This window comes from Amphiura filiformis, chromosome 7 (genome assembly GCF_039555335.1).
Source record: "Amphiura filiformis chromosome 7, Afil_fr2py, whole genome shotgun sequence".
Classification (NCBI taxonomy): Eukaryota; Metazoa; Echinodermata; class Ophiuroidea; order Amphilepidida; family Amphiuridae; genus Amphiura; species Amphiura filiformis.
In genome coordinates, this window is record NC_092634.1 from 54,197,019 (window position 1) to 54,221,085 (window position 24,067).

At 37.7% G+C, this 24,067-nt stretch overlaps 1 protein-coding gene across 4 annotated transcripts in view; it reads left to right on the top strand.

Moving 5' to 3' along the window:
- LOC140157345 (uncharacterized) overlaps window positions 1-24,067 on the top strand; it is a 100,430-nt gene that overhangs the window by 70,383 nt on the left and 5,980 nt on the right. For all 4 annotated transcript variants that reach the window (XM_072180506.1, XM_072180508.1, XM_072180507.1 and 1 more), the window contains 14 exons: window positions 300-455; window positions 983-1,085; window positions 1,586-1,644; window positions 2,755-2,845; window positions 4,348-4,397; window positions 6,770-6,863; window positions 8,500-8,564; window positions 9,053-9,146; window positions 11,373-11,431; window positions 12,085-12,525; window positions 18,289-18,423; window positions 21,546-21,792; window positions 23,319-23,371; window positions 23,738-23,884. In XM_072180506.1, coding sequence (XP_072036607.1) covers window positions 300-455; window positions 983-1,085; window positions 1,586-1,644; window positions 2,755-2,845; window positions 4,348-4,397; window positions 6,770-6,863; window positions 8,500-8,564; window positions 9,053-9,146; window positions 11,373-11,431; window positions 12,085-12,525; window positions 18,289-18,423; window positions 21,546-21,792; window positions 23,319-23,371; window positions 23,738-23,884 — 1,794 coding nt within the window. The remainder of the gene's footprint in view (window positions 1-299; window positions 456-982; window positions 1,086-1,585; window positions 1,645-2,754; window positions 2,846-4,347; window positions 4,398-6,769; window positions 6,864-8,499; window positions 8,565-9,052; window positions 9,147-11,372; window positions 11,432-12,084; window positions 12,526-18,288; window positions 18,424-21,545; window positions 21,793-23,318; window positions 23,372-23,737; window positions 23,885-24,067) is intronic.

Below are 24,067 nucleotides of genomic sequence, written 5' to 3' on the forward strand. Positions count from 1 at the left end.
ACATGGTCAGGGACATCTACATATTTCTTTTTTCTCTTCAACTTTATAGTGGCTCTGCATGAAAAATAACTTGCATTTTCTTGTCAAAGTTACAAGGGACTTAAAATAATATATAATATCTACAGACCAGAGGTGGTTGGATTTCATTCATTCATTCATTCATTCATTCATTCATATTTCTGTCAGAATATTAAAATAATATCATTTTGACATATTTCTTTCCAAGTCTTTCCCTTTTTGCCTCTTCCTCCTCCTCTTCTTCTGTCAACTTATTTATCCTATATTATTTTGTGATGCAGAGGAAAGACCAGGCGAATGCCCATCTGTAACAGTAGACAATGTGAGTCCATGTCTAGCTGGTGATGTAGATGCGTGTGGTATAGATTCGGAATGCTCTGGTGGTAACAACAAATGCTGCTTTGATGGATGCAGGAGAACTTGCCAACCACCATTCAGTAAGTGAATTGTGCATGGATTTGTGATGGGGAAAATAGTGTGACTTTATGTCACAAATAATGTGTTTTCTAGGCTTCACTGCATGTGATCTTAAATATGCTCATCTGTCTGGGAACAGTACATGAACCCAAATGTGTATATCAATCCACAGATTGACCTTTGAATGTTGGGTACTAAAAGTCATGCTCCATAACTTGAGGTCAAAGTTTGAGCTATAGTATTGAAAGGGTGTTATTGAACCATGCTGGTGAATCGGATAATTCTGCCTCTCCATTTCCATAGGCCAAAGGAGACAAAAGCGATTTTATACATTTAAATCCCAAATGCATTGTGGGACAGGTTTGGCAATTTTTAGTTTTCGCATTCTAAGAGTGTATGAATTTACATTCAGGTATATAAGTGCATCTGTAGGTAGCATGTAATTTGAGGGAAATTTCATAATTTGAATAACTAATCTTTATCATGAGACTAAACTAAATTTTAGACTAAACTAAACTGATTTTAATTATTTGTTTGATTTGATTAGTTCCACCTGTACCACCTACATGTGTGGATCCTGAAGGTGGCACTCCATACTCACAAGGACAGATCAGGAACACAGGAGAAGGCACAGGAATATGCGACATTTGGTAAGCCATAAATACCATGATTATTGACTCTTGGCTTAGCCATCTTGCTCCCAAAGCAAAGTTCTCCCTGCAAAAGCATTGCTTTTCTAGCAATGTGCCAAAAGGCTTTTGCAAAGTGTAAGCGATAATTAAGCATATGTATGAAAGGCATACTCATGCACACCATGTACTTTGGGGTAGAACCTTATTTTGAGATGACTGGGCAAAGGTTCAATTGAATAATAAGTTTTAAATCAACATCTAAAAACTGAAAGGCACTTAGTACAGGCTCTGTGCTGTACTCTGATACCACGCTCGCTATTCGAGGGGTTTTGTGAACGGGGCTAATTCTAAAAGGCACTACCAGTGATCCCTGTGGAAGCATGGCCGTAATCTTCCACACAGGGGGTGTCGATTTCAAATGGGGTTAATGAATGGGTGTGTCCATTTGAAAGCTTCTGCAGGAATATCATCAAAATGTAACTTAATAGTTTTTTTTCATTATCAATTTGTCTTTATAGTGTTTGTGTTGGAGAGGGCTGGGTGTGTACCGAGACCCCTGAAGCTGCTTGCAATGGAAGTAAGTAATGGTACCAAAAGAGATAGGTTTTCAATACTATGGTAAATGAGCCATATTGGATTGTCACAGAGAAGTACCTCTGGCATTTGTTGGAATTTAGGAATTTAAGCTTGATTATCACAAAAGTTTGTGCATGTTGCGCTATTAGCACATGTTATACATGTAGGCACATTACAATCTGGAGATAAACTCTGTTTTGCCCTCTTTGAGCAACACTCCAATATAAATGAGTTCAGACTCAAAGGTTACTCTCTTTGAATGGTATGCTCACAGTGTTGGAAATAAGCCAAATTATTCAAGGGCCATTATGGGCCCGTAGGTCTAAAATTCTACTGGCCCTTGTCAATTTGTATGTGCCCCTTGTCAATTTGTATGTGCCCAAACGTAAATTGTAAAATTTTATATACCTGTAAGTACATTTCTGCAAAATTTCTAACATTTTGTTTTTCACAAAGTAAGTTAATATATCACCCAATCCAGTCCACTCAGGCTAAAGTCATATTTTTTCAAAATTGAGTTATCAGGGTGATAAACAGTAAAAAACCCATGTTTATAGCTGATTTGGTTGTGAAGTTACACAATTTTATATGTTCATAATCTTAACTATGACTTTAACTATAACCCTAACCTATTTCTGGCTATTATTCTGTCGGTCCGTGTCACGTCACTTCCGGTTGATGATGTTCGAGTGAAAACAAGTCCCTGATTCGATTTTTGTTGATGATTTCTGTCATTGGTGTAATGTAAATTTCGATCGCAAATAGTCAGTAGAATCAAACAAACGTTTCTAAGTCTTCAGAGTGAAAGAAACTTACTTGATTTACCGTTTATATACTAACAAACTTAAAATTAAATTCCATGGTTGAGTGTCGTTTTTTCCGAAATTGAACATCACTCCAGCAACATCGCTATGTAGCCTCCTTCACAGCCGGTTTCTGTTGTTCACAACAAACCGTGAGCCACGTGCAGTTTGGGCCCGAGACTAGAGATAGCCCGGATGTCCGACCGACAGAATATCTCAGTTTCTTATTTGCCGACATTACCCTGAGTGAACTAAATCGGGTCACATATTAGATACAGATTTTATACATTGAATTTTTCTCCTTGCAGGTGTCCCATTGACCTGCTTTGATCCTATTTTGGGTGGTGTATTACGTGACATACCATCAGGAACCCTGCAGCGTGATGGATGTATGCAACGGTAAGATATGACAATCAATGCTACATGTTATGGATGATGGTCGTTTGCCTACGTTGAGTTATTTAACAATGATGGTCATTTGCCTACGTTTAGTTATTTAACAATAGGTTAATAACTCTGTATCAGTTAGATATTTGGCAGTTATAGTGAAAAATCTTAACATCTGCCTTAGGAAGCAAGGAATATCTCAGTGGGTGCAGTAGTGCAAAGTAGAGAAATGTGTGATTTATTCTTTTTTTATTGACTTCACATATTTGGGTCAAGGGTGAAAATAGTAGGGTTTAAACCAGGCTATACTTTTGTGATGACGTAGAGCCCAGTTAAGGTGGTTTTTGTGTGAACAAAGCGCTACTTGAGACCAACCAAGAGTAAACTTGGTTTATTCTCTGAAATAGTTTAAAACCAATAAATCTTAGTTTGTGTGTAAAACACACTGCTACATGTATTCTGGTATGCAAATATGACATATTCTCAATATGTCTGCCATCAGTAGACAGTTTTGATCAGTTTAGAATTTAGAAAGTGGATGCATTTAAACATTACAAAACAACATCATTGGATGTTATGTAAAAACTTGACTTCAAAATTCGACCAAAACTTACTGTATTATATTTGACATAGAATTCAGGCTTTCATTGACGATTTAGTGGCCCGATCGATATTCTGAGGTCGAAAACAAGATGTTCAAACTTTTCATAATACCTGACATATAACCAATGCAAAGTTATTCACCTGCTTCATAACCGTCACTTTCAAAGTCCTCATTTTACAACATAACAATAGTTATTCTCTTAAACTGTTAAAAATTGTTTGGTCAAAACTAACATTGGACCTTCAAAAATTCAACTAGGCAAAACCGTGATAGTTACTCTCAGGTAACTTGTTCTATCGCATAATGATTATGATACACACATATAGAAATGACTGCACTGCATAACCTTAGCTCTGTCACATATGGAGGGCATTGAATATCAATAACCCACACCTGATTGTGGGTTTATCACCCAACAAGCAATATGATAAAAACCTATGCACATACAGTGTCATACGTGGAGGTTATGAATGTCATGCAAATTTTACATCATGACAGTTATATTCACTCATAAACGTCCCCCTGGCAGCTTATAATCGCAAATTTAAAACAAGTGAAACCATTAAAATTGGCATATATTTTCCTATATATAGCACTAAAACCTTGCTTTGGGGTTAAAATAAAAACAAGTAAAAACATATCTTGCATTTTGAAGAATTGTTTCACACAGAGTTGGAGTAAAAATTTTGTTTTTTCTTCAACTTTGGCTGTGGTTTGCAGGCTTAACAGAATGCCAACTTGAGAAAGGACTTGAATCATACATATTATATCTGATATATTTTGTGTAACATATGTGCAATATTCAAGCCTACTGGATTCCTATAAGTAGGGAATAAATCTTAATATGAAACTAATTATATGCCTTAGACATTGCTTTTAGTCATGTTTTTTTTGTTTTTGTTTTATACAGTTTGTGTTTGAATGGAACTTGGGAATACAGTATTCCAGATGATTGTTGTCGTAAGTTAACAAACAAAGATTATCAATAAAAAGTTTAAAATCAAAGATAAAAGATGCATTAACTTGAGGAATTGAAAAATTTCAGAATATTTCCTATATTGCTGTCATTATGCATCATTTCTCTTGGTTAGATGCATGGCACTGCCAGTGTGTCGCATTATTAATATAGGCATTTATATTGTGCCTTAGATCCGTAATTAAATGGATATCAAGTGCTGAACATTTATTCTGCTGCCACTAGGACAGGCCCTCACAACTGCCAGTGCGCATGCCACATGTGGCACTATTGGAGTCAGTTGAAGTGGCGCACATTGTAATATTTTTTCACCTAAATCTTGTACAAAAGAGAGTGAAAATTACCCAATCTGAGCCTTTAAGGGCTGGGGTATGAGCGACCTTGAAGTTCCGGTATCTGGAGAGGGGAAGCAATGAGTTACCCCAAATCACAGCGGCAGGTAGTGACTGGGCCGCCGAAAGTGCTAATATATATTTATTTTGGAAGGTTCGTGTTTGTTTTAAATTTTGGGGCGTTTTTCAAAATTTGATATTTTTGGTCATATTTCAAAAAAGCGACATGCCAAAGACAACTCTTTGGGCACATAGTTTGTTATTGTTATTGCAGTTCTTTTCCACATACCTACGTTAACATTCGATTGGGTGATTTACTAATATTATATATTTTATGACTGCAATTTGGCGCTTTCAATGCGTTTTACACGTATCATGAAATTAACGCAAATATCTAGTCACGCTGCTTTTAGAATTTTTACCTGATCGTCGGCTTTTGCAGGCAACAGAATGCAGATTGGCTCACGATAGATGTCGATTCTCTATGTGGTTCACTCATTGATAAAATGAGTTTGCATTCCTTGTAACAACACACACATTGCCGCCTGGAAACCGGTCTGGTACTGATTTTGGGACAGCCAATAGACTTCAGCGCCAGTATCAAATCTCATAAAAACCACACGACTGACGACTATGTGTTTATGTTTCCCGCATCGAAAGCTTGTGTCTACATCTATTACTATACTTCTTTGGAAACGTTGACCTTTGACCATTCTTTGTATAACGCCTGATATGACCTTGATATGTTCGCTGATTGGGTACGCCAGCATTCATTTCATTGAGGTGTTAGGACTTGGTCAGTACAATACTTGCAGGGATACAATAGTTTAACATGGTGTGTGAGCATGGTGAAAGACTTATTATTGATTAGGCGCGACATATTAAAGGCACAGGTCCTTTATGCGTGTATAGCAGAAAATTATAATAGAATGTGTGAATAGAATGTTTGAATTTTGCAACTAAAATACTAACTGCATTCTGCATTATGTATTTATTTATTTAGGCCTATGCCTATTTATTTATTTACTGACTTATTTATTTATTTTATTTATTTGGTATATTATTAGTTAGTTAGGCCTAGTTAGTAATATTCCATGATAGGCCTACGCCGGTTTATTATTGATTGTTGATAACTTGACAACTTGATTGATTGATCGATTGATAGTCATTTCACATTATATTCCTAGTTTATAGGCTAATTTGAATAACATCGTACATTAGATAAATAGACCTATCAGTATTGATTTATTCTATTCAGCAATATCAAGGATTACTATCAAACTTCTCATAGCTGATTGTCAGTTGGCTCAGTGGTAACGCAGTAGGTTTTACAACACTGAGGTCCCGGGTTCAATTCCCACCTCTGTCTATTTTTTGCAAGGATGAGAACAAAATGAAATTTCTGGACTGCAAACTTATTTGGCGCCGATCTGAGCTGGTCCTTTTCTGGTGGCTGTGTCTGTTACAGGCACACTCCCTCTGCATCCAAACCAGGTTCACGCTCATTACACCTCCCTTAAAAATCCCTAAAATCCAGGAGCATCCAGGGGCGCTGCCCAGTGGACCCCTGCTGGGGATTTTCACCTAGACCCCACCTCGGGCCCAAGGTGGGTCACTGGACCCCAACTGCTATGCGCTCAGGCGTGCATGCGGTCACTGAGTGACTCGCAAAGTCCTCCCTTGACATGTTGGCACTTCATGATCACAAAATTTTTCAGTGAGAAGGCCCGAAATATTATAGTATATATCACATCATTTAGCTGCTAACAATAACAACCATGGGGGCAGTTAAGGAAAAATCTGCCAGGGGGGAATAACAACCAAGGGCTGGGGGAAATGTGATGGGGGAAATACTGATCCGCATTAAAGCATGTACAAATGGACAACACGTTTGGGGGAGGTGCAAGGTTTCCAATCAGGGGCCTCTTGCCTTGGCCCCACTGGTTTCATCACTGGTTTTATTTAAAATTGTTTTCACTTTAATTTTAGTGACAGTAATAATTTATCAAATATGTCTCTTGCAGCTGACTTGCCCAATTCGTGTGAAGTTCGTGAGAATGTCATCATTGCCAGTGGAATGGAAGATGTTAATGTTGATGGTGATATATGTCGTGCATGGTAGGTAGAGAAATGTTTGAATTTATCCTTTATTTAATGAGTTCACATATTTGGACCAAGGGTGAAAATTGCAGGGTTTAAGGTGGGTTTTGTGTGAACAACGAGATACTTGAGATAAACAAAGAGTTAACTTAGTTTATTCTCCACATGAAATCATGTAAAACCAGTTTACTAATCTTACTTTGTGTGTAAAACACATTGCTACATGTATTTAGATATTCAAATACATGGTGTATCAAAATGATTGGTACCCATCAATTTTAATGTGTATTGAAAAGCCTGCCTCTTCCAAATACAACAGTGGATACTCTTGAAATGTCCAGAATGTATAGTTTGACTTGTTTTACTTATCATATCACATCATACTAATGATTGACAGGAATGTATGACATTGGGGTGGAGCCATTATGCCCATATTAGGCTGTTGTGCAGATATCCTGTTCTGCGAGCGGTACAAAAAGGTGATTGTTAGGCCTAATTACCCTAGACAGTGCTTTGTTTATATATAGTTCACTGTTTGTCCCTTAAACAGACATGACCACTGGTACAGAATCAGAATCAGAATGCATAACGAGACTATGATGTTGTCCTCCAAATCAGTATAGGCAGTTTGTACGTAGCGCTAGCCTGGTAGCATATGAGGCTAGCTGTGGGAGCTATTTCATGGTACTAGTAACCAGTGGGCAAATAGAGCCTAACAGTGCCTGGGATGATTTATATTTCACAAATTTATTCCATAGTTGCAATGATCAGTTGGATATTTAGAAAGTGAATGCTTTACAACATTGCAAAAAAACATAATTGGGATGTGAAAACTTGATTTAATAAGCAGTCAAGTTAGCTCAATTGATAAGGCGTTCGACTATGGTGTGAGAGATTGCGGGTTCAAACCCTGGCGGTGCCTAGTACGTTATTGTGGAAAAATTGAGTTAGCTTGACAAGGAACTTACTGCTAATTGTCTCATTGTAACCCGTACGAAACTCAGGAAGCTAATCCTGGTTGCGAAGGTTATTTGTGGAATTCTAGGGTGTGTTCTCTTGTAGCAGCAAACTGAGCAAAGTCCCTGAATTGTTGTTAAATGGTTTATGGAATGATGTGGGGCCGTAGTGGTCAGCAATAACCTGTAAAGTGTGCTGAGGCTTGTGGATTTTTTTTTAAATCTACCAAAACTTACTGTAATTATATTTGACATAGAATTCAGGCTTTCATTGACGATTTTAGTGGTACCGTACGTAATTAGCGCCAAGGAGCTTAAGTCAGTCATTTTTAAGGGGTGTTTTTTAAATAGATGATATAAAAGTCTAAATATGACATTTACCCGCATAAACATACAAGATATCTGCGGTGATATAATTTAACCCTACCAAATTCCACAGGCTGAATGGGAAACACACATCCACCTCAGATCGGAGTAATACTAATAGGGTTAATATTAAAACATTTGTCCAGATTGAGTTGTACAGTTGCATTGGAAATGGTGCACTTGTCACTTGGAAAATTCCATGGTGATGGCGCTTATAAAGGGAAAGGCACTAATTAGGCTGTATACTGTACAGTATTTTTGTCATCATGCATGACAATAAATAACATAATGTCCTTTTTTTAATATCTTTTCTCTTTCATTATATATAACAGCATTTGTGTTAATGGCATTCTAGTCTGCCGAGAATTTGCAGCTGCTGATTGTGTTGGGGGAAGAGGTAAGGCTTGTCCACATTGGGCTATTCCAATTGTAATCAATAAGATAAACAGACAGTCAGCTTCAAACTGCAGCTTACAATATAGCTCTTTGCTTGGTTCAATTTTTACAAGTCACACGGAACCGTACCGTAGGATTGTGTGAGTCCGCACCTACTTTCACAGTTATTTGATACGAGGACCCGCCTTATTTCGAACGCTGTTTATTTTCTATGTTCTGAAGCCTACAGAACACGGCACATGGTATCACAAATTTTACTTGGTCATACAGGCTGCCATCGAACAATTTAACTTATGTGGAACTGTCAGAGGTAGTCATAGTCCTTAACTAATTTCCTTTCCAAAAATGTATACTAAGTTGCATGAATGATTAAGAAGGTACATTACTTTTAATTAATGCATTTCTGGGAGTGTGCAGTCACCTGAAATTTGACAAATTAACTTGATTATTTATGCGCTTTATTCCTGTTTATTCCCATATATCCACTAGTTACTGCCCCACAGATGCAAATCTGTTGGATTGGTGGTGAGGCGATTCCTTCAGGAACAGTAGGATTACCAACTGGCAATGATGGAGAAACTTGGTGAGTTGAATCACACAATTTATCATGTAAGAAGGAGAAAGTCATAATAAATATGCAGGGTTGGCGCGATTTAAATTAATTCATTTAAATCAAATGATTTTTTTTTAAATATCACTGATTTAAATCAACTTTTTAATTTTTACAATTTCTGATTGATTTAATATCTTTCTTAAATTGACTGTTTTACTTAATTCCTAATGAAATATGTCCACTTGGTTGAGTTGACAGTTCCATTTGAACAAAATATTAGTAAGGCTCATTAACGCAGAACTAAAAAAATATACAACCTCATATCAGACATTTCCGGCAATGGCTTCACCTGCAATCTCACCTGCATAGAAATCGGGTCACGTGGTTTGGTTACTCCCGATACCATCAAAAGGATTTCCAATGTTTTTCTCCTTTGTCAAAGCCAAACCACCCAGGTCAATCAAAAAGGACCTAAGCAAACTTGCTATCCTCTCCAGTTATACTAACTGGAATATGCCCCCGGAATATGCCTGTCATGAACCGACATGGGGCTTACAAGCTTCGAGTGTTTTGCCGTTCATTTGCCTCTTGCATTATTGTATTTATTGCCTTGTTATCCATAGGACTATGTTTTTTGTTTTAATTCATTGTCTTGCGTGCAGCCCTGCACCGTCAGCTTTGTACATGTCCTGGGCATTTGTATACATCTTTGTTGTTTTGCCTGCTTGTATGTATTTTGCTTGCTGTGTTAATAAAGATACAAATAAAATATTTCTATGATGTCATTTTATCTATTGCTAAAAATTCATCTTCAGGGTGCAGAATTCAACAGGATTTTCCCATGATTTTACCAATTTTTTTCTTTCAAATTTTCTCATGTAAAAACACATTTTTATTTTTTGTAAATTTAAATCAAATAAATCATTTTAAAATTTTTTTTTTTAAATAAAAAAAATCGCCAACCCTGCCAATATGTGTTCCCCCCCCCCATAATTAGCTTGCTTCTGCTTTCCATATAGACAAATCCAACGAGCCAAGTGATGGTCAGAATTCAGTCGGCCATCACTGGGTCCCGTCTGCACCAAACAGGTGTTGTTATTGCATGGGTGGATTAAATCCGCTTAAAAATTGATGCTGAATTGTATTGTTTGTAAACATTCATCATTCTTTTGTCTACGTGTAGCATGAGTGATGGAATGCAGTTTAATATCCCTGCCAAGGCCACATCATTTCACATTTCAGGATAGACCTAAAGGGGGACCCATCTATGGCTACCAATAAGGTGTAGGAATGTGTGAAATTGGATTCGTCTATACGCAGTCTTGAGTCTTGAGTGACTCCTTGCCTAGGGAAATCTTGTATTTCTGAACTCAATTCGTGTGATTTGGTGCATACTTTTTACCAACATTCTCTTTCTTTCTCTCTTTCTTTCTCTCTTTCTTTCTTTTATCTCTCTCTCTCTCTCTCTTTTTGCAATCCGTACCCCGGGTGCTGCAGCCACCAAATCCGATCCGCGCATGATACAGTTAACAATGTGTCTTTATCTTTCAGAGGAAGGGGGCCTTTTTTTGTACCTGAAAAGTACAATATTTTGTGCAGACAGAGTTTGAATGCATGTGATATTTATTTTAGCAGTTACTAGTTCTATTCATAATCAACACACACACCCACCCCATACCAAAAAACACAATACACACTCGCCCTTGCACACCCCTAACACAAACCCCCTACCCGCTATTATGTTTGTTAATGTGCTCTCTCTCTCTCTGTGTTGGGTGGTGCTGCATGTGTAGCGCTGCTGTGGTCTTCACAAGAGTACGCCATCTCACTCGATCTGATGCCAAGCATCTGATGCACCTTGCATTCCTTGGTTGAAAACCAGCTTCACGTCATTAGTCCAAGATGTTGGTGGACGTCCTCTTCCTCGTCTGCCTTCCATAGCCCCTTGCAAAATCTGTTTTTCTACACCTCCATGTTTCCTGACAATATGGCCAAGTACTTCAGCTTTCTCTCCATTATGGCGCTTCTGATGGTTAGACTTGTACCAATCTTGTCGAGGATCCAGGAATTTGTTTTCCTGTCTTTCCATGTCACTTGTAGAAGCCTCCTGTAACACCACATCTCAAAAGCATCTACTCTTTTCCTATCATTCTTGGTCATAGCCCAAGACTCGCATCCATAAGTGGCAATGGAAAACACAGTTGCACGATGTGCTAATGTGCTAAGTTATTTATACCTATATTGCTTAAATTTTAGTGGTTGTTTCTGGGGCAGATGGAAATGCAGTGGATTCATAGATGAAATGGAACCAATTGGTAAGTAGAAAATGAAACCAGTTTTAAAAATTGAAAAATTGGAAAAATTGAGTTAGCTTGAAATTCCCCTGGACAAGGAACTCACTGCTAAAATAATTTGTCTTGTTGTAACCCGTGCAAAACTCGGGGAGCTGATCCTGGTTGCGAAGGTTATTTGTGGAATGTCTAGGGTGTGCGCTCTTGAAGCAGCAAAGTCCCTGAATTGTTGTTTAATGGTTTATGGAATGATGTGGGGCCGTAGTGGTCAGCGACAACCTAAGCGCGTCCATGTCAGCTGAAACAGCAAATTCATTTTTTACTTCTTTTTACTTCTTTCTGAAATTCTGTGACAAATTGGAAGAAAAGTTACTGGATTCAATACTCGCATTTGTTTAGGTATAACAAAAATTGATATTTGTACTTCAATTGTGTAAATCAACCACAATTTTATGCAGTGTACTTTTGAACACTCAAAAATGAGATCTTAATTCAAGATCATTAAGTTTCAAAAAAATCTTTAAAAAAATCAAAATCTTAAAAAAACCATTCCGTATTCGTTTTTGAAACTGCCATGGGCTTTGAGACATAGCATTAATTTTTAGCCTTATTAAAACAGACACATTTAGATTGTGATGTACACTAACCGGTCTACACATTATGTTGATTCCTTTCAGTGCTAAAGCCAGGTGTATGCCCATCCCAATTTGACCTGTTGGGGCTCTTTGGTATTGAGCCACCGTCAAACTTTAGAGGTGGCAAAGGGAATCGTGGTGGTAATGGAAATCACCCAGGAAATGGCCCCAGAGGTAATGGAGGAGGCAGCAGCGGCGGTGATAGCAATGAAGGCGGCAATGGGAATAATGGCGGTGGCAATGGTGGAGGCAATGGCAATAATGGAGGTGGCAATGGAGGTGGTCCTGGTTGGGATCCAAGTGGTATAGCACGCCCTGGTAGTGGAAGTTCACAAGAAGATGGAGGTGTCATGGACCAAGTTAGAGGCAAATCAGGTGGCCAAGGTGGTGGCCAAGGCGGTGGCCGAAGTGGTGGACAAGGTGGTAGACCAGATACACCAGGTGGTAGAAGTAAACGACAAAGTGGGCGTGGTGGAGATAGAGGTATGTTTATTTATTTATAGTGTGTTATCGTATCGTTGCTCGCAAGACATAGTGGCGTATCACGAAAATGTTTTTTGCAACTTTTAACCGTTTGTCATACATTGCCTTGATTAAAATGTCCCTTTTCTTGAATGGATATGAATATATCAATATTTAAGTTACATTTAATGTATAAAATACATTGCTGTCATTCACCAATTAATTGTAATTAGTCATTAAACTTATACGCCAGTATGTCAAATTTTTTGAAAAATTATTCTCCATTCAAAATTGTCATAGGACATGTGATACGCCAGTATGTCAAATAATAGTTGAATTCATATCCATATTGGCCACACAGCCACGATATACCAAAATAGTGGTGTATGTCACATATTTACGACACAGTGGCGTATGTCACTGATATGCCACTATGTCATCCAAAACAAGGGGAATGTTGTTCACAATAATTCCATTGAGTGAGATACGCCAAACCTAATTAGTGATAATACTTAATTGATTAATGACATGCATGTCTTGAAAGTTTGTCAGAATGTAGAGCTTTATACATAGATTATGAAACTGATCTTATCTCCTAATGGCACATATGGGTTCCCTTGATATAATAAATGGGATATTAGGCACAAATTGAAAGTGCCCTCCCATTGAAATCCCACCAGCAAGTAACTCAAAACATGTGTCTGCATTGAGAACTCCAAATGGTGTCCATGTTTGGCAGTGGTTAGACGTATGTGTCAGAAATGTATAAGACACATCAGCTAATTTTTACTTTAAACTTTTGAGAGTTCAATTTCATAACCAATAATCAATATCTTTGAAGGTGGTGGACAGGGTCAAAATCCAGGTCAAGGACAGGGTCCTGGGCAAGGACAGAATCCTGGACAAGGACAGAATCCTGGACAAGGACAGAATCCTGGACAAGGACAGAATCCTGGACAAGGACAGAATCCAGGACAAGGACAGAATCCTGGACAAGGACAAGGTCCTGGACAAGGACAAGGTCAAGGACAGAATCCTGGACAAGGACAGAATCCTGGGCAAGGACAGGGTCAAGGACAAGGACAAGGACAGAATCCTGGACAAGGGCAAGGTCGTGGGCAAGGACAAGATGGTGGAAGCAACAGTGGAACAGTGAATAATGGAACCCAAGGTGACAGAGGTCAGCCAAGTTTAAAAACCATGCATGATTGCCGATTTAGAAATGCACTACAGTTTTCATCCGGACTTAAGGACAGACAAGTTTACAAGTCCCAACATAACACACCTAATGAACACTACAGCTATAGACATTGATGACTAAAATTAAGCTGCACTTTTCAATCAACAAACATGAATTGAATGTGTCGTGTGCATATACTGTCTGACGTAAGGACTGGATATTTTATCTGACTTGAAGCCGGATGATGTATGTACATGCAGATTATGAAGTAGCTGCTTAACTATGACACTGCATGACTGTCTCTTTTCACTTCATTCCCTATTTATAGAAGTTTAATAGAAGTTGGGCAGTTTAGAAATTTCTATTTATAGAAGTTGGGCAGTTCGAGTCCATTTTACTATACTTAAGTTTATACTTAAGTTTATACTTTATTTTATACTTTAGTTTATACTTTAGTTTAGAAGTTGGGCAGTTTAGAAGTTTCTATCTATAGAAGTTTAGAAGTTTCTATTTATAGAAGTTGGGCAGTTAACACAAAAGGCACTCACAAATGATAGATGCATGACGGTGCCCTCCAGAGATCTCGGGTGGGGGTGTTGTGGGGGTCCATGCGCGTATTTTTGGGGGGGGCTTTGGGGCACCAGCCCCCGGGGTAAAAGCAGGGGTTGCCAAAAATGAAGGGGCGGCAAAAACAGGGGCGGCAAAAAGAATTAGTAAATAAAAAAGGGCGGAAAAATTTGATAAAGCATAAAAATTTTTGAAAAAATGGTACTATACATCCAAAATATGCTGCTTTTAGGGCGCTTGCGCCTGAAACCTTTTTTTTTTTTTTTTTACTTTTTTTTCAAACGACAGAGAAAAAAAAATTGGGTCAACCTTTTCGGGCTGTTGAGGAAGGGCGGCAACATTGAATTTTCTTCAGCCCCCCCGGGTTGGGGCGGCCACGGTACGCCACTGGGGTCACTCGCATATATACCAAAGTGGTATGCATGCTCATCCCAGCACCTCAAAAATGGACCCTAAAATGGTGTAATCAGTGTATAAAAATTTCACCCCTTATTGGCGTATGGCTCTGTAAATCTTACCCCCTAAAATCGCGTCATTTGGCGTAATAAACTGCAATGGACCCATGAATGGCGTAAACTCTAAAACATACCCATAAATTGTGTAACACATCTACACAGTAATTAAGAAAGAGTTCCAGGATAAAGAGTGCCATATGTGCCCATGAAATTGACAAGAAACATAATTTATTTCAATTTTGGCCTTTCAGAATTAAAATGTTGCATTTAAATATACATAGGAATACATACAGTAAACACGCAAATAAATGTTGGCACTGGCATAGCCAAAAAGTGACCCTAAACGTTGAACTTGAAGTTGAAAAAAGATCCCCTAAATGTCAAAACTTTACCTGAAAAGCATCCTTTTTTCTTAAGATGTCGATGATGCCACAAGGCCAAAAATCAACCCTTTTTCAATATTTTTGGGGACGAGCATGCATACCACTTTGGAGAGATGTTAGTTAGCATTGCTGTTGCAAACGTATAATATGCTTAAATTCACTGGGGCTTTGTTACTAACCTAGAAAATTATCTTTTGTTCCATGGTTGAAAGTTTTTACAGAATATGTTATTCAGAAGATACACAGTGATTTACATTCAAATATGGAAATGAAACAGTAACTTCACCACTAATCTTGTCTGAGAACGACTATATTCATAGGGAGGGCGAGTTAGCGCAGCGGTAGTTCCCTCGCTTTGCACCACTGAGGTCCCAGGTTCAAGACCCGGCGTGGCCCAAGGACTCATGTGCACTTGGTTTATCCCGATTCCATGCTCGCTCTCACAGGTTTCCTCCGGGATCTCTGGTTTCCTCCTGCTTTCAAAAAATCGGTGATTAGTTGTTTGGTTATCAAAAACTTCCTTCACCCAATGGAATTTGGGGAGCTGCACAGATAATTGGTGGATGTTATAATCTAAGTGCAGATAGGTCTGCGCCTGAGGTTCGGCTGCAACTGGCCTAGATGATGCGATCTGATTGTGATGATTCACCATGGCAGCGAAATTACAACGCTTTGAATCCTTCAAGATCTAGCTGGAAAAAGGCGCTATATAAATCCGAAATTTATTTATATTTATTTATTTATAAGGGCGTGGTTGAAAATCCACTTGACCTATTCACACAGAACTTTCTGTCAGGCAAACCCACTTTGTCCTTATATGGTATGCCAAAAAAATTAATTTGATTGGCCTTTGGGAAAGTATGTGAATGACGTCATTTTTCAACAATGGTGAATGACTTCCAACTGGCATAGAGTTAGATCAATAATTAACATGCCATTATAGGAAGAGCGGTTTATTATCACAATAATTGGCTTTGTGAGACGAATGTCACACACCAACATCGCCTGGCTAATAATTACTTGGTACAGCAGAGATACTAAAATAAATACCCGGGATCGATACACGTGAATGTGCTATGCACGATGTTGATATTCAGACGAAAATCTTTGGATACCGGGGTAGAAAATGATGAATATCTCCCGTAAATGATTTTGTATAAAGAAGCCAGATGTGGTTCCTTGCACTTGAATATACATGTTGAACAGATATATGATAGTCATTAGCTAGCGTCTTGATGAAGAAGCTTGCATCTTGAACTCAAAAACTGACAATAATTCTGATTTTATATGTGCCAAATTATATAGCACAGTGTATAGGTCAATCGTGGAGGTAGTCTAAAAGCAGTGACCTATGGCGTACCATGCTAACTCACACCATAGATTTTTGATAATCTATGCTCACACACAGCAAGGTCAGTAGCCTTAGTCAGATGTCCTTTCGGCCCATTATGCCTCTCAAAACTATTAAACAGGTCGGAACAAAATGGCCATGCGTGGCGGTTGATTCAACCTACCATGACGATTTCTGCCATGAAGATATCAGGGCGATGACACTGTGTGTCATAGCCCTGATCATGTAGTGATTGAATCTCTGTAGTCTTACATTCCTTGGAAGACTTTCTTCTTTCACTGTGGCTTTCTTCCGACCGCCACTTCTGTTCAACCTTCTTCCTTCACCCTATAAACCATTTGGCATCAATACTGAGGCCATCTGGCTATTCTTGGGACTGAAAGCCTCCTTGTTTGAGAGAGACAGCTTTTCACTCTTCTACCATTTTGCCACCGAACTTATAATTGGTGAACTCTTAACATTGTGGATTGATGTAGAATCATTTATGCATGTATGCAGTTGGGTACTACTCATGCTAGCTGTACTTTGTGTAAGGTGTGGCATAAGTTGGGATTTAATTGATATGTGTAATAACAAAGACAACATAATTTTTGCCAGTTATAAGCCAAACAATGTATAGTTTTAAGGATAATTGTTGTGGTAGAGATATGTGTGTTGTGGAAGACTTCCAATAAATTGTGTGTCATGTAAGTTTGTTGTATGGGGTGGCAGTGTAATCAATTAAACCAACATATTCTTTATTGATTACTCAATTAAATTCAACATATCAATCAAATGTTGGTTGATATGATAGCTAGTTGGTATAATTACATGATAGTTGTTTCTTAAGTAATTGATCTACTGATAATTGATTAAACAAATTTTAATCTTTACCCAGAACAGCCAGAGCACATAAACGTTGAAAAAAAACAGTGCATCTGACCAGATTCGAACCAGCGACCTTTGTATTACTAGCACAACGCTCTAACCAATTGAGCCACAAAGGTGCTCTGGAGAAGAGCGGAAGATCTAAATCTGTAGATTTAGGTGCGAACGATGTTCGTTGCATTCTTATCAGAAGGCATCAGAAGTCACAAAGAGATGAAAATTATATTACTATTTGATAATTGATTAGTTGATACACACCATATATTACACATGTGATATGTATCATTGATTGATCAATAGAGTGATTACTTTTCATTTATAAACTGATATTGTTTTATTTTGATTAAATTATATTCCTTTCTTTGATTGACAAATCTACATCAATGTGCCCACTAAGGCCTTATTGGTTCTTCCAATAACGGACCTAATACTTTGAAAGAAGGGAAAAAAGGGCAACATTAAAACTTTAATGTAGCTAGCAATAGACTTCAAGTCTTCAGACTTTATGACTGCACTTGTAAGAAAACACACAAAATTGCATGTTTTTGACTCTTTATTAGTTACATACATACATACAAAATTGAGCAATGCGCTTTACATGCAACAAAAAATAATAAACAGAAGCTATACTGACCACAGCAATGCAGAAAAAGGGAAACATATGAAATGAAAACAACTTAATACAGATAGGTTTTTAAACTGGCTTTAAAGGCACTAACAGTGGGAGATGAGCGGATGGCTATAGGAAGGTCATTCCACCATTTGGGACCACAAACACTGAAAGCGCCATCGCTGAACCTCCTGTTGTATTTCGGAGTCGCGAGACGGTTAACATCCAGTTTAGGATTAGGATTGGGCTACATGTATGTTCCATTTAGCAAAACAGAATAATGTTTTTGGAATCCCCAAAAAGTGCAGTATTTTTCTGGAATCAGGAGTAGTCTGATACCCAACTGTACCATGTTATTTTCTCACATGCAGATATGGAAATGCAGCAAGACGCTTTGGATGAGTTGGAAGAAACTACATTTGATGGATGTGTACAAGATTTTGACTGTGCTGATCGTCAGATTTGTTGTGGACGAGACTTGGGCGGTGCATGTGTTGATCCATTTCGTAAGTTACATTAAGGTTTTCTATGCTGGCCATAAGCTTCAACATAAAAAGTTCAGTTTTTAGATCTTTTCTCAAAATATAAAGAATCTCAAGAACCACTGAACCAATACTGGGTTTGTTTGTATTCCTTTTAATGTGTTTTCATGCTGATGCCAAATGTGACCCGTTACAGCAAAAGGTACCTTAAGTCGGGAGCTACATATGCCTTATTTTGCTAGTGCCAAATGCATTCTAAACCAATCATTAATCCTATTGTTGTAGAGGATAATAAGCTTGTACCTGTCTATAGAACTGTTTGTTATACAGCTCTAATCTTTATTTGATATGGCTAATCCCTGTTCAAGTGGCATGAGTGGTGGGTTACAAAAGCATTGTATTGTATTAATAGGTATGTATTAGCCACCCACTAACAATGAATAACATTCCTGAACCTCGTTGACTTGTAGATGATTTGAAATGACCGCCACTTCAGATTATCATTATTGTTTGATATTTTCTGCCAACATTGGGGAAAAAGAGACACTTGTAGCAGCCGACATAAGGTACCTTTCGCTGTAACGGGTCACAAATATGGTCACGAAGATGTACAATTCTGAAATTTTTTGAATTTTTAAAGAAAATTTGAAACTTGTCATCTGCAGTCGACATCCGTGTGGAAAGGGTTGAAGAAAATGGCACTATAAAGAGATGGTAACTGGTAACCCACTATCTTGAGCAAAATTTGTTGAGACACTTGACTTTTTTTAAAAAGCCCAATGCATGTTCATAGTGGGTAAAGTAGGAAAAAACACTACTGAAGATTGTGTGCTTCCTCTTCCCCTGCCTCGCTAAGCAATGTTGGATGGACACATAGCATTGTCATCTGCCATTAAGCGCTTTGAGGCTGTCCCCGCCCCCCGCATGCCAAGCACACGATCGCGGACCGGTAGCTGCACAGGTTATTGCTTTACTGGTGTTAGGGTTAATAAATATTATAATCAAATGTAGCTAACCTTTGACGAGCGCGACTTCCGTGATGTTGCAAATTTGGAGCTAACAACGCTGCGTCACGGTGCACAGTTCATTCATAAATTTCCACTGGCAACAGCAGATTGCCTCAGCAGCCAATCGGAGACAAGTCGTCCAACGCAGTAAATATGCGAGTTATGCTTAAAATACGCGCTCGTCAAAGGTTTACTGCATTTGATTATTCATTTATTTGACAGAGAAAATTCTAATTTGAACTCTAAATTCTAATTCTAATTGGAACTCATTCTCATGCGAACAGTCGTATGGGCACAGAAAGCTTGGTTGGCCAAGGTAGATCCACGTGGCAAGGTGATGCTATAAAAACAAAAAATTGTGACATTTGTAGATAAAATTCACAAAAGTAAGGCCAAAAAAAAAAAGGGTTTTTTTTTTTAGTTGTTCGAAAAATTCAGCTTAAAATCAGAAAAAAAAATTGCACTTCGCATTTGTTTCCAAACCACTCGTGAGCTTTGAGACAAACCATTATTTTTTTTTTTTTGCCTAATACAATTTTGTCTCAAAATGCCATCTAAATGTGATTTCTGACAAGTGATTTTCAGTGGAATTTTGTAATTTTGTGTGCAACATTTCAAGTGTGCCACGAAATGGACTGCAAATTTGTGATAACCCTGAGCATGGATACATCAAATGCATTATGTGTCACAACATTTTCGCACATGATTGTAGTTTGTGTTCGTACATAAGGCTTTAAAGAAAAAGCTGACTTGCCCTTTAGGTACCAACACTTGGGTCGGTCAGTCATAATTTCTTTTTTTTTTGTTGCAATTTCTGCAAAATATGACATGATGCCTAAATACTTTGCATAGAGAATTTTAGAGAAATAGAGACAGTATGGGCTTTACAAATGTACGCATCTTCAGGTGTGTATTTTTATTGAAACGCTACTGAGCACAGTTTCCATCACACATTTGCCTGTTAAAGTTGCAGCATAGGTTTATGCTGCTGAAATTAACGTAACAAATGCAGAAATCAAGTCAGAATTTGTGAGTAATTGATGATTTTATGCGTTTTATACCGCAGTTTAACATAAATAAAACACTATTTTGAATATGTGACATGATCAAGGGGAATGAGTCGCATGTCGACGCTGGTCGAAAATGAGGTTTACATACGGTTCTAAAGAGGACATTTAGAGCTTTCTGAAACTGAAAACCCCATGTTGATATGACCTTTCTTTGCAAAGTTACATCAATTTATAAATCGCTGAAAACAATATAAAACAAAAGAATTCTAACACTTTCTTTGTCAATATCTCAAAATCAATATTAGCGACATCCGACTCATTTCCCTTGATCGTGTCACATATTATAAACCAAAATATGACATTTCCCTATAGTCAAATTTAAAAATAAAAAAAACGCGATCATGTTTTTTCAGATTTTTGGGTCAGTCGATAAGGGCAAGTCAACTTATTTTTTTAAGCCTAATTGTAGTTTGCGAACGGTTTCAGGATCTAACAATTTTTAACAATTGGAAAAATAAACCAAACATGTGGTTTGTATTGTAAAGAAATTCAAGTTCAAGTCTTACCTCATAGTTATGTTCTCTAAGTTTTAAGCATGTTATCATAGGACTTCAATGTTTTCATGTATTTAACAAAATACTAAAGAAAGAAAATAGGGATTGTAATTTTCAGTGGTAATGCTCATAGTTCCGTTCATGAAGTCCTACATGTTGGAACCATATGCAGGTGATTTGATTTTTTCTGCACAATTCTCTTATTTCATGTGAATTTCAGCAAAAATATGGGTTTGCTCAAAAAATTGAAGTGACAGTGTTGTGCAAGCTATTATTTCTCTTCCGTGGTTCCTGTATTTCTAAGATGACCAAATCAAAGCATTTGAAATAAATTGATTTGATTTGTCAAAGCTCAGTGCAAATCCCTGTAAAATTAGCCATTTTTTGTAATTTCCAGCGATTCCCCTGCAAAACTCCCCTCATAATTTCTCCATGAAATAATTTGCCATTTTCTTCAGAGTTTTTTATTTTTGTTTCCTACAAAAATCGTTAGGCCTTGGTAATACATGTAAATATGGTGGTATCAATATCACAAAGGTTCTTTATTATTATTTTTTAATTTTCATTCTTTACAGCTGAAGAAGAAAACCCCTTACCATGTGAATATGATGATGTTTACTACCGCACTGGTATTGTAAGACCGTATACTGAAGTTGATGATGCTGGAGTTGATGTATGCTCTACATGCATATGTGTACATGGAGACTGGATATGCCTTGACATCAACTGTGGTACTGATCCTATTGATTGCCCAGTAGGCGATGCATCATTTGGCCTCAGTGTTCCATCTGGTGCTCTGCAGTTCCTGCAGTGTGAAATATGGTATGTGAAGACATTTTGAGCACTACTCCTAAATCCAGAATAATACAGAACTATTTTTTAATGAAAACTATTATCTTGTTTTGCCGGGTGAACCATAGCTCAATATAGACTAATTCCAATCAGCCGTCTACACTTCGCATGTACTGTGTACTTCGTAGTGACGACTGACTATCTTACAGTCCATATCGTGACGGACTTCTGAAAAATATTCAATGTGACTTTGGTTGTGCGCCGTAGCGCGACTGACTAATGGCGCTTGTGTGACAAAATCACGCTCTGAAATTCTAAAACAACAACCTGGGTCAAAAGGTCAATTTGGACACAACTGCGCATGCTCTATACCACAGGAATGCTGTTGCAAAATCCATCACTTTTTTTCCACATAGTTTTCTCAGTCGTCAATCCAGACGGTTGATGACTGAGGGCAGCAGTCTAAGCTCAACCAGGGCTGTCAACTTTTTGGAATTGCTTGGCGTGAGACAGAGGCGTACCGGGATTTGCCGAATCCAATGTTCATTTTGTACCATGATTATTTGAGCCACAGCGCTCGAAAATGTGAAAAGGGGGGGGTAGGAGCAGCAAATTATTCATGACGATGCGTGAGATTTTACTCATTTTCCAGCTTTTTGCGTGAGGTTTACTACCTAGGCGTGAGATTATACTACCTTGGCGTGAGACCGTGAGAAAGTGACCCAATGCGTGAGACTTACACGGTCAATGCGTGAGAGTTGACAGCCCTGAGCTCAACCCTAGTCTTTTAGTTCAACCTAACTGGGAATACACAAAAATTTGTTATTCATTTTATTTTTGAAAAAGGGCAAAAAAAAAAAAGCTTGGGCCTATTTTGCATGTTTTCTGACAATAACTGTCACTAAATCCACAGACTTGGCACTCTTCAAGATCATGCATTAGACTCAGATGCCACTAAATTTCAAAATATCAAATCTGAAATGATTGAGTGGTTTTCAAGATGATTTCAGTGAATCAGAAGTAAATGAAACAGTTAATGTGCTATATATGAAACACTTTTTTATTTGAAAAAAAAATTGTCACCAAATTAGTGTCACAAAATATGGACCATAATGACAATTGGAAAATTATAAAAAGCAAAATAAGTATTGGTTACAAGAAGACTATTATGATTTATTGAACCAATCAGCAGCATGGTAAGAATGGTGGTAGGGCTTAACTGAATTGAGCTTTAATATCTAGAAGCTGTATTTTAATTGGTCACTCAGATTCATATATATCGCAATTAACCAATCAGAAATGTTGTAAGAAAAGAGTAAGTTTAGATCTCAGGGAGTTGATTGATTGATCATTTGCTATGCATGTTCTCTAGATATTTTTTATCTCTCTTCAATTTATGAACCTTATTTTTGTTTGTAAGGTGCTGTGTGCTCCGTTACCCTATAAATATTGTGTAATAATGATAATAATATTGAATTTGTAAAATTGTACAAATTTTGTAATATCGCTTTATATTAAGTATATTTGTTATCATTTTATTGTTTTGAAATTTTCAGTGCCTGTCTGAATGGAGAATTTCGATGCAATGAGAGAGCATGTCCTAATGATAGTAAGTATACTGATTACTTATCCATAAGCTCATTAATATTCATGATGTGAAAGAACCAGTAGCAGCTGGCAATGGATCAGTGCACTCCATGCACCATTTTGTATAATTTGAAGGACAATTCTCAAATAACAGAGGAACATGTCTTTAGATCGATTCCACAATTACCACAATTATTCATAGCTAAAAAAAATAGAAAAGCGCAGTGATTTATAGTGCGCTATGCACAGACACAACGCCTAGACGTTGGTCCACAAGCCTCAGCACACTTTACAGCTACCACATGTTTTATTGTATTATCATGTGAAATATCAAATTAATTACAAATTGAGTAGATGTTGCATGAAAACAATTTTTTATCTCTTTTAGGAAGTGGATCCTTCTGTCCAGCTGAAATCCCACGTGGAATTAATCCAAACAACCCCAAATATGCGTGTGGTGAGAATAGTGACTGTAGCAATGGGGATATATGCTGCGAATATGACAACTTTGGACGTGTATGTGTACCAGCACAGTGTAAGTAATAATTATAAGGTAAAGATTTCTAGCCTTGTATAAAGTTAACCTGCCAGAGTTGCAGGTAGAAAGAAACTGAAACATTTCAAAAGGTTAGACCACACAGACCAGTTGGACTTGGTAACTTTTAATGCACGTAATGTTGTAACCTTGATAGCCGGAAATGAGTCTAAATGTTTTCAA